Source organism: Pyrus communis, chromosome 11, assembly GCF_041283825.1.
Source record: "Pyrus communis isolate YQ-2024b chromosome 11, ASM4128382v1, whole genome shotgun sequence".
Lineage (NCBI taxonomy): Eukaryota > Viridiplantae > Streptophyta > Magnoliopsida > Rosales > Rosaceae > Pyrus > Pyrus communis.
In genome coordinates this window covers 30657323-30667146 of record NC_142575.1, presented here as the reverse complement: position 1 = coordinate 30667146, position 9824 = coordinate 30657323, and the positions used below count along the sequence as shown (strand labels likewise).

The following is a 9824-nucleotide window of genomic DNA, read 5'->3' as shown; positions in this document are numbered from 1 at the left end:
GAAAGTGTTCAAGTTTTAGTAATTGCTAAACATTGTTACAATGATTGAATTTGGAAATTGAAATGAACAATATTGTTTATGAATTTGGGGTTACAGACACATCTTAGCATGTTTATCAAATTTTTAATCTTTTTAATCTTATGACATTGTGCATCAAATTTTTAACCCTTGTAATCCTATGACATTGTTCTTTACTTTTAGGGTGCCCTGAGTAGTAATGCTCTTAAAATTTGTCTAAATAGTTAAATTGATTTAAATGGCTAGGCCAAGTTGCCATTCTCCGTTTTGAAATGCAGATTTGGTCATACTGTTTTTGTAATTGGTGGCTAGGAGGGTTCCTTAAAGCAAAAATAGATTAAAGCCTGCTCCATTTTGCATGCTCTACTCCCAAAATATATAGACTTGCGAGGGGTGGTTGGTCCGCAAAATCCTTGAGATTCAAATGTTTAGAGTCCAGATTTCAAAGAGAAAACTAATAAATAGTAGTATTATTTTAAACCAAGAGGCCAATCACAATGCGACATGTGTCAACATCATAATAAAGCTTCTAGAGTCTCACATCAATCATGAATGAAAACGAGGGACTCTCATCGACTATAAAAGAAGACCATTGGCATTACTGTACTTAAACTCGTCATTATAACCCACTAGTGATGATTATGCTTAAACATATGTATTGTGTAAATTCTTCACTATTAATCAAAACTCCTCTACCCCGTGGACATAGCCAAACTTACGGTGAACCACGTACATCTTGTGTTTACTTCCCTATCTATATCTCTGTACATATTATCCACACCAGGTGATCAAAGCAACCATGTGAATGTCACAAACTTGACATTTCACGTTGTTCCAAAGTCTCATTAAATTTATGCATCAACATTTGGCACCGTCTGTGGAAACAACACTTATTTCTACTCTCACGAGCTTCGTCAAGCTAGTTTCCATTGTTTGTACACTTTCTTTTGATCATGCATCCCTCTCCAACATGGGGAGAAAAGGAAGCCACAACACACAGAACAACACCCCTTCGTGCTTAGTGTAAGGCAGCGAAGAAAGGAAATAAAGAACTTTGCTTTTCAAGCTAAGGACAAAGAGCCCGAAGCTCAAAACAATAAGATAGCCATCAGGAATGAGATCCTCCATGAACAGTACGAGAAGCTCTTCGGGATGCTCAATGAGGCTAGGCAGACTCAATCTCACAGGCCCATTGCCCCTGTGGATGTTAACCATCACATGGGTGGCCCCAAAACTGAGGGTTAACTGTCTTAACATATGGCGTATATGCAACAAAGTAATGCATATAACAGGTGAAGGCACTACGAATCATCCTCATCTGAGGCCAAGCTCTCGCTAGCATCATCCTGCATCCACCTCCATCGGCATCACAACCACCATTGCCATTTCCAAGACCATCTTCACCCTGCTGAGTCTGCTCGTCGGCACTGGCATCATCCTCATGCTCCACCTCCTTCTGGTATTTCTCAAAGCATGACCAGTTAATGACACCTTCACCATGGTATTGCTCGAGAATAGCCACCCCTCATGCCGAATCTCCTGGGGTGTAGTAAGGCCTTATAAACTTGTGGAAGTCCTGAGAACCCAAAAACTCATGCACGGCATCTTCCCTCTCATCAGGGAGACTCTTTTTTAGCTCAGAGACCTTGACCAAGGCATTATCTTACTCCTCTCTGACATTGGATGCCTCAAAGATAACCACATCCAGCTGGTTTTTAAGCCTTAGGTTATCCTCATCTCGCCGCTTTACCCTCTCCAAAGCTTGGTCCTTGAGCTAGATGGCCTCAATCCGAGGCTTGCACTCCTTCTTGGCGGCATCCACTAGCTTCTTGTCTTCTCGAAGCTTTTCATTGCATTGCTCGACCATCATTAGCCTATCATCATACTCGATCATGACCTACATGATAGGATGGTCGTTAGTGTTAAAGGAAAACAATGACAAAGTAAAAAGAGGATAAAGTAAGGAAATTACAAAGACACATAGTTTCATCATCCTAACACTTACAAAGACACATAGTTTCATCATCCTGTCACGGTCCGACTCATTCTCAACTAATGGCTTGTCAAACTCACCAACAATTACTTGGCGCCCTACAAGGCAATTGTTCACATACCAAAAGCTAATAGCAACCTTCAAATCCCGCCAAGAGATGCTATCGACCTCTTCCCTATCAAACCATTTTTTAACCCAAATTAGCAACAAGATTCATGGAAACGAGCACTTCCCAACACACGGTAAGGACTGAATGCCCATTTCCGCGTTCAGGTTCGAAAATTCTACTAAAGAATATTAATAACAAAAATCTTGTAAGGCAGGTGAAAAGTTGAGAGAAATGCTAGACAGTCTACTTACCATTTCTCTTAAAATAAATTAGTAAAACACAGAAATACCATTCCAATGTCCCCATTCGTCTTAACCTCGATATTCTAGAACAAAAGACTAAAATTCCGCTCCCATTTCCACGTTTGCTCTTGCAAGAAGTCGTAACAACAAACGTAAATACCAAACAGTTCTGAAAAAATAAATTAGAGAAAAGTAAATTTATGATTGAAAAGTGAACTTTACCTATTTAATTACCGATGCCACCAAATCCCATATTCTTGTGAGACAAGTCATTGCACTCCCGTCCTCATCATCTGACTCGGTTGAGGAATCAGTACATGAAGTCGACATAGATAATAAGATGGAGAATGTTTTTCTTTTTAATTTCTGGTCAGGAAATGGAATTGCAGACAAGGAAGAAGGTTTCTGGAAAATGAATGGCTTCCAAAGAGGCGGAAGAGAAGCTTAAAAGCCGTTCCTTAGGGTTATAAATCTGAATATATATTATCGTCTTTGGTGTATTTGGTAATTTCTTACACGATCTGTTAACACGACACGTACACGATACAAAAATAATAAGTTTTTGATCAATAGGATAACTAATCGGATCGTTATCGGGTCACACGAGAAGAACCCGTTAATAATGAGTTCTTAATAAAATTTACACAACAATGACACGTGGATAATCCGTTTTGACACGTTAAGAACTAAGTTATTTTGATGATTTTAATTTTTTAAACTACTAATGAACTTACTATAAAGTACAATGGCCAATATCTCATATTGTATATTAAATATGTATCATTGTATTATTTATATAAATTTAAAATTTTAAGTTTTATTTATTTATTTAGATAGTATCCTGGTAAGGTTAAAAAAATTATAAAACAAATTAAAAATAAAATATCAAATAATTTAAAAATACCAAACACATTAAAAAAATTATAATAATTAATTTACAACTGAGAAAAATGTGAAAAAGATATGCAAAGGCTCATGATCGCATTCTCTACACTTTGAGTATAGGTAATCATTGTTTGAATTTTTAAAGCCATACAAACCCTCATGAATAGCTTTTTAAGGGAGTTCAAAATAAATAAATTCATAATTATTAATGTACAAGTCTGAAAAATGTGAAAACATATATAAACATGCAAGGTTCCTCAACCTTGAAACGTAACTCCCTTCATTTTCCATATCCTTGAACATTTGGTATTTTATAGTATTGTACTAATGTTTTTTCATTAGACTCTTAATTTTAGAGTATATAATACTTGAAAGACATATGTTTTATTTTATTTTATTTTTATTTTTTTATGTTTTGAAGTTATATTTATGTGACAATGTGATATACATATACTAATTTAGTATTATGCTTTCTTTTTTCTTCTTCTTTTTTTTTTTGGTCAAATTATGTTTTTCATTTTCAATATCTATTGATTTATTTTAACAGGTAACAGATAATGGGTCAGGCCATATTACCTGATAATATTAATTGGTCGATTTCAAGTCGGGTCATATTACCCATTTACTTTAATAGGTATTACACGACACTACCCGTTAAGATATCAGATATGTTACAAAAACGACACGAACACAAAAAACAAGACACGAATCCCAGGTATAGTTTTAGGGAAAGCTAGCAAAACTTTGTTCCCTGAGTTGTGAGTTGTATTGAGCATTTATTTATTTATTTTTGGAAATCAGGATAACACAATATCCGGGAATATTGTGAGTTGTGAGTTGTATCAAGCATTTGGATGATTGAGTTGGGCTTCAACATTGGGTTTAGTCCTCTAAATAAATTTAATTTGGGCCTTTAATTTGACCGTTCAAATAGTTGAGGACTGAAAGGAAGTGAGATTTGAAAGAGAAAGAGTCATACTCCTTTCGTTTTAGGTGAAGCACTTCTTGCCACAACTTTTGTTTCTTCATAATTTTACCAGGAAAATGGTAAACATGCTCATTACCCATGTTTAACCATGATCATTATTTTCGTTAAATTTGTTCAATTTAATTGTCAAAAATAAAGAAAAATGTGTACAAGATCAAAAGTGTGTAAAACAAAATCATTTGCTTGTTGCATTAGAAATTCGATAACAAAGAGGTCCCTCAAACCATTCTAGTGTCACGAATGAAACATGGTAGCGGTAGCACAGGTGGTTTAGTTGGCTGTGGTGGCGTGATTGATTGCGACAGTGGTGTGATTTGCACTGGTGGTGGCAGCGGTGGCATGATTGGCAATGGTGGTAGCGACGGTGGCATGATATCTGGGGTGATTGATGGCAGTGAAGGTGGTGGCGACGGCAGTGGCATTACCTGTACCGATGGCAGTGGTAGGATTGGTATCGTTGGAGCGCTAGTTTCTGGTGTAGATGGTGTCATTGGCGTCGTAGGCTCCGTCGCAAAAGTGCCTTCAAAATCGCTGTACATCACATGCACCACCACCACCGCCGACGGCTGACCTTTGCAATTGTGATGCCGATTACAGGAGGGGGTTTGGGTGGGAGAGTTGAGGTCGAAGGCCAAGAATTCGGGGAGGTTTGTGTGTCTTGGACGTACTGATGTATGACATGAAATTCGAGGTACGATTCAAAATATGGACATTCGAACAGGGAAAAAATTCGAACACAGAACTTTCTATAATTTAGATGTTGAAATGGGGTTTTGTAGCATGCACCGGAACATGTATACAGCCGGATCCTTGGCTGAACATTCATTTCTTCTTATAGCTCCGGTCCATGCCACACTCCGGCGCATAATAGAATGTTCGGTCTAAACAATCAAAAATGAAAAGGAGAGCCACATTCAAATTTCAGTTGTAAACAACAAGGAGTGGAGGTAAGGCATCAGATCGATAGCTAGTTCCAGGACATGCACTCTAGACATAAATTACTACTGAATTCAAAGTCGGAATACATGTTCATAACTTGCAACTAAACATCACACGAAGATAACGAGTGTACCGTTGCATGTCGCCCTGCAAATACTCCTTTTGCTTATCCTGATGTGAATGATAGTTGAAGCAGCACTCATCCAACCATGGTGCGCTTTCGGCCTCGTTGTCTCACTGTAAAAATTGTGAAGTCGTAAGAAAACTTAAAAGGAAAGAGGATTAAAGAAAGTATAATGGAATTCTAAAGCCGTATTTCAGATTGAGAAACAAACTGAGCAGAAACGGGAGGTCACACCTTGAGCTAACTTGTTTAAGGTGGATGACCACTGCTTTGAGGACTTCCGATACGCAGCAAGTATCGGATCCATCTGTACAAGAATGAAAGCATGAGAATAAATTTGATTATTCAACGTAGAGTTTGAATACAGCTTCGAAAACTCAGTCTTTTCCGAAACTGATAAATGGAAATCATGTAAAACTTGTACTCTAACAACTGCTCTAAGACGAATGTCTCGGGCCAAGACAAACTGTTAGAACTCTGTTCAGTTCCACCATTTCTGAACTACACTTATTTCATTTTCTTGAAAAATACAAAAGTTACGAACTAACGAAAAGATGAAGCAGATTTTGAAAAACCAAAGATTAACTGGAAAAAGAACAAACTTGGCTTACCACATTCCCACACGAAGAATGCATTGAGAGCAAAGCTCTTTCCAGTACATACAAATCCACAGCCTTATCTTCTGGAAGGGTTGATGTAAAGCTCAGACCGAAATCAATGACAACCTTGGAGAAGAAAATTTCGAATTTGATGCAAATCTGTAAAAGCACTTGAGCAAAAATTGGAAGAACAAAGTGAACATAAGTAAATCACTCACCAACTGATTGGTACTAGCTCTGATTAACAAGTTAGATGTGGTCAAGTCCCCATGAATGAGGCCACCATCATGTAGTTTCGCAATTGCTTGACCAATCTGCATTGCAATATCATCAATGCGTTCTTCAGCAACACTTCCATCGCCTAACCCGAATCTAAGAAATACATCTTTGACAGAAGGACCCTCCACGTATTCAAATGTTAGGGTATGCAGCACAGTGTCTACATGGTAAAGCACTGGAGTATAGACCCCGAGCCGTCTTGCTTTCGTCATGCACCTGGCCTCCTGCTCCAACATGTCCATTTTAGCGAAAAATCAGATGGGTATAAAAAGGCTACTAGCGAATTTCGTCACAAAAGTAAAACCTCATCAAGAAAGAAAAAACAAACCGCATTGAGGCGCTTGAGCGTAAGCTTTGCATCCAAAGACGGATGCCTATACTTCTTTGAAAAACGCTCCTTGACAATTGACCTCCTTCCCGTGAAGTCTGACTCAAAAACCCTCTGGAAATAGAGGAATAGAAAAGTTTTAGCCCCAATTTCTTAGCCAGTTCAAATTACACATTAAAATACAAAAACTCACAGCTTCGGCTCCTTGCTTGATCAGAACAAGCGAGCTACCTCCACCATCCGCCTTGGTTTCCATGGAAAATAACTGGGTTCAGATTTCCTGACCAAAAATTTCATGCAAACGATTCAGCTAAACAGAACATAAACAAACACCTTTTTTGCTTTCTGCATGACTACCCAAAACCAAACCAACCATCTCAATGTTTTTACAAACCAATAACATTTCTAACTTTACATAATGGGTTTAGATTGGATGGACCAAATTTTCATGCAACCATAAGGATTCAACAAAAGAGAACACTATAAAAGTTACCACTTTTGAATGCTGCAACACCCAAAACCCGGATCCAGAACCCTTATCCTAGGTATCTGAAACTCCCTCTCTAAACCCCACAAAATGGGAACAAGCTGAGCTCCATGGGTTTGGGGATGAGAAAATACCATTTTTATCCCGTAGTTTTCTATGAACTTATTCTAAAGTCCGATGTGTGACTTTTTACATTATTCAACAGAAAGATTGAGGTGTGAGCCTAAACGTTTAACCATTCTTGAGTCTTCAGACCAAAACACACAATCTGTTGCACAGAATTCTTCGTCTTCGACATTCTTTTGCCAAAATATTAAAAGTTATATTGGCTCCAAATGGTAAGACCCAAAGTGTATCTAATAGCAGAAAACACCAAAATAAAACCTCTCGAATATTTTTGACTACTCAACAACAACTACAAACCAATAAAGTTTCCAACTCTCTCTCTCCCTCCCCCCCCCCCCTCTCTCTCTCTCTCTCTCTACAACCACAGCAGTCCAAACAAAGATTACAATCAACTGATTGCAGCTCAGCTATAAGCATCCAATGCAACTTACTCAATTGAAGAAAAAAACCCAATTAAAAGCACATAGGATAGCATTTAATTACTCGTATAAACCTACAAAATTTTGCAACTTGTGGAACAAAAGGAAATGAGCAAACCTTGAGATAGAGAAAAGCAAGTTCCTTCACTTTTAGTTGACATTTAGAGTCACCGACCCAATAGAGGAAAGAGAAGGAAGAGAGAGAGAGAAACGGCGGAGGCTGGCGGCGGGAGTGAAGGATGAGTTTGGGTTTCTGTTGTTTAGTTTGTTCGCCGCCAATGGTTATGAAGAACCTCTCAGCAATTCCGCAAATTTGGGAACCCTCCACTCCACTTTCCCGCACGAGGCTTTGAAAGAAATGGACCGGTCTGGGGCGGGTACAACAGATTTTAAAACAGGAACCGAACCTAACCCGGCCCATTTTAAACGGGCTGGTTTGGTCTGGGTACACAGGTCCTCTTTTTTTTTTTTTTTCTTTTTTTTTTTGGGGGAAAAAAAACACTGAATTTTTACAGATTTTACAGTTTTACAATTTGCATGCACAGATTCAAATACAGATTTTACAGTTTGTATGTTTGTGGTGGTTTCAAGATATTATGATTCTATTCCTATTGCCGACTGGGCTTTCATCTCAGTTAGTATTTTGAAAATATTCATACTATACCAAAACATCTGAAATCTTAATTCATATTCAAGTTTCAACCAATCAACACAATGAAAAGCAATGATCAATTTGATCCATCTCAAATCTCATCAAAAATATATGACATACCACAGAACTACAGAAACAAGCCAACCCAATGTAATAATGTATTTAGCAAATATATGACAGAACCACAGAATTCCAATACTAACAGATTTCCAAACAGGTGTGACGATTTCTGAAATTCTAATGCAAATTGTTTGTAGGTGTGACAAACATTGCGGGTGGGAAATCAAATGTTGCAGGCTACAGGGATGGGGAGTAGGTTATAATCGAAGTGTTAAAGGGCTTCTTAATATTAGTTATTACAGATTTGATGTATTCTATTTTGTACAAGTATGAAATCAAAAAATTATGTAATTGAAGGGAAGAACTACAGTCCAATTCAAACCGAAAACCCACATTGAATTCAAAATTCTCCAAACGGGCACTAATCTACAGAAGGAACTCAAACCAAAAAATCAAAATGAAGAAATAAACTTTTTTCACACTGATTCCGGATTTCAATCAAGATTCAAGACACACCCTTTATCCAACACCCACTCGGGCATTTCTTCAAGCACATGGTGGGCACTTTGTTACTACAATCAACTCCATCATACATGCTATATATTTACCAGAACCAGCAGAAACTACCAATACAAAGGAAAAACAGAAAACCCAGAAGAAAATTAAAGCAACCCATCTAATCAAACACGAAGACAGCCATAACTCCAGATATTTTGGAACTTTACATCTAATTTATTGGATCTCAGAAGGGCAACGAAATTTGTAACAGAGATGTATGAGAAAAGGAAGGAATCACTTACCAATGATACGGAAGGAGGAGATGATGTCGGCGTGGTGGAGGAGAGACCGCGAGAGAGAATCGAGTCGAGTTCGAGTACTCCAGACTCCAGTGACAGAGTCGAGCTCGAGGAGACCTAGGTCCTAGGGTAAAACTAACGGTTCAGATTGGAGGTAGGTTACACTTCAATCTCGTCCGTCCATAGCAATTACAAACCGATCGGTCCAGGACCCTTTTTTTTATAAATTTAGCCCTGCCCCACCCCGTTTCTCTTATGAAAAAATTGGAACGAGCCCGTATCCGTCTTAACCCGCAGTTCCTATATCCTTTTGCCCAGCCCTAATTAGCATCATAATTCATAGAGATCTTTCATTTTGATCCTTCAATCTTTTTTTATCCGAAATTGATCTAAGGAATGAAAGTATACTTTTATTGTAAAAGTTTATAGAATTATACATGATCACTTTTTTAAGACGATTTCGATAATTCGTCTACGTTTTAAGTGTCATTCATTTAATTTTGCGTCCAAAACTAAACGTTTTATACTAAAAAAAAAAAATTGAATCACGCCTATCGCCAATCGTTGTCCACTTTTGACACATTTTGAAAAGTTTACGAACCAACTTGGGAGATAGAAAAAGCGAATGAGGACCAAAATGGAACAAGCATCAAAGTTTAGGGGTCAAAATCATACAGTGCTTGAAAATGAATAATGGGCTTGAGAAGGCCCATAACCCGAGTAGGAACGACCCGAACGATCACAATTTACGCACGATCCCATTATCTGTGGTTATGTGC

At 38.0% G+C, this 9824-nt stretch overlaps 1 protein-coding gene and 1 long non-coding RNA gene across 4 annotated transcripts; both read right to left on the bottom strand.

Moving 5' to 3' along the window:
* Window positions 1-676: 676 nt before the first annotated feature.
* On the bottom strand, window positions 677-2838 carry LOC148693271 (uncharacterized). Of its 3 annotated transcripts, none has more exons than XR_015952997.1 (3): window positions 2585-2817; window positions 2024-2489; window positions 677-1915 (listed from the first exon to the last, which is right to left on the bottom strand). It is a non-coding gene; the product is annotated as an uncharacterized LOC148693271 (long non-coding RNA). The 3 variants fall into 3 exon arrangements; XR_015952998.1 differs by having other exon boundaries at window positions 2024-2186; window positions 2372-2814; XR_015952996.1 differs by having other exon boundaries at window positions 2024-2838.
* A 2293-nt stretch (window positions 2839-5131) lies between these two features.
* Window positions 5132-9302, bottom strand: LOC137742671 (Protein kinase superfamily protein). The gene is made up of 7 exons (XM_068482597.2): window positions 9049-9302; window positions 6698-6784; window positions 6505-6618; window positions 6116-6400; window positions 5910-6023; window positions 5533-5605; window positions 5132-5411 (listed from the first exon to the last, which is right to left on the bottom strand). Exons 2-7 carry the CDS (start codon window positions 6758-6760, stop codon window positions 5374-5376), a joined length of 687 nt encoding a protein of 228 aa, XP_068338698.2. The 5' UTR covers window positions 6761-6784; window positions 9049-9302; the 3' UTR covers window positions 5132-5373.
* Between the last annotated feature and the right edge of the window lie 522 nt (window positions 9303-9824).

What these genes read in the sequence shown, in the direction of transcription:
- LOC137742671 (XM_068482597.2), bottom strand. Translation starts at nt 6,760, where the DNA reads ATGGAAACCAAGGCGGATGGTGGAGGTAGCTCGCTTGTTCTGATCAAG. An exon ending in TCAAGCAAGGAGCCGAAGCT is followed by an intron (nt 6,619 to 6,697) that starts GTGAGTTTTTGT and finishes CTCTATTTCCAG; the next exon opens with AGGGTTTTTGAGTCAGACTT. An exon ending in CGCTCAAGCGCCTCAATGCG is followed by an intron (nt 6,401 to 6,504) that starts GTTTGTTTTTTC and finishes ATGTTGGAGCAG; the next exon opens with GAGGCCAGGTGCATGACGAA.